Source organism: Suncus etruscus, chromosome 2 (genome assembly GCF_024139225.1).
Source record: "Suncus etruscus isolate mSunEtr1 chromosome 2, mSunEtr1.pri.cur, whole genome shotgun sequence".
In the NCBI taxonomy this organism is placed as follows: Eukaryota; Metazoa; Chordata; class Mammalia; order Eulipotyphla; family Soricidae; genus Suncus; species Suncus etruscus.
The window spans coordinates 67,530,169-67,531,244 of NC_064849.1; the positions used below are offsets into that span (position 1 = coordinate 67,530,169).

General features: G+C 41.9%; 1 gene segment (V, D, J or C); it reads right to left on the bottom strand.

Moving 5' to 3' along the window:
• Window positions 1-264: 264 nt before the first annotated feature.
• Window positions 265-804, bottom strand: LOC126001734 (T cell receptor alpha variable 13-1-like). The segment is given in 2 exon segments: window positions 265-590; window positions 753-804. Coding segments are annotated over 2 exon segments (378 nt in total).
• Window positions 805-1,076: the final 272 nt, after the last annotated feature.

Genomic DNA, 1,076 nt, shown 5'->3' on the forward strand with positions numbered 1-1,076 from the left:
TCTGGTAGTGCTCAGGGGACTAAAAGCGTTGTTGAGGATATAACCTGGATCAGGTACATACAAGAAAAAAGCCCTACCTGTATTATCCCTCTGGTCCAATTAAACAAAATGTTTAGCTCTTTTGGGGTCACCATGAACCTAATACATTTTATAATTTGATGTTCATAAATTAGCTTCCATTGTAGATAGACATAACAAGTGCTATACTTGAATGAATGCTAAAGGATGAGGACAACCCATTCCTCCCCCCACCCCATGTGGGTTTCAGCACAGGTTGCAGGTGCCTGGAAAGCACTGTGTACTCGCTGCACAGTAGTAGACTGCTGAGTCTCCAGGCTGGGTGTCTGCTATGTGCAGGGAAAGATGTTTAGCATTTTTATCCAGTAAAACTGTGAGTCTTTGTTTTATTTCTTGTTGCTTAGTTGAACGAATGTAGATGATCAACTGAAGGCTTTTCCCAGGTTCTTGCTTATACCAAGGGAAGTAGTCCAAGGCATTGTTTGAATAAGAACAGTTGATAACAGCCTTGGTTCCCTGGTGGACTTTCAGGGTAGAAGGACTCTGTTCCATATTCTCTCCTCCACGGACACCTAAAGGAAAAAAAAAAAAAAAAAAGACGACACTGAAAAATAGGGTGATACATACCAGAATTTACCATTGCTACAGGAACAGAAGAAAACCTCCAAAAGTCCATGATTTATTTGACTGCTAAAATTTATCTTCTTACTCTTTCTCCCAATCTCTCAACTCACAGCCCATCTGCAGCCACAAGAACATGAATCCAGCTCCAATAGATGTCTTCATGGTTCCTCCCTTTGAAGATCAACTGCGGATCTGCAGTCCCCAGCAGACAAAGTTGCTTCCAACACCAAATTATTTCTTCTTGCCTAACAATCATGGCTCCTATAATCTACTCGACCAATCAGAAAGAGACTGCTCTGCCACAACCAATGCTTCCAAAAGCCAGTGAAGCAAAGGATTCTTTGTCCTGCTGCAGCAACAAAGGTGCTCTGCCATCTTGTGGTCACATCCTACCACTGAAATTGATGCTTAAGTGTACTTAAGAGAGGGAAAAT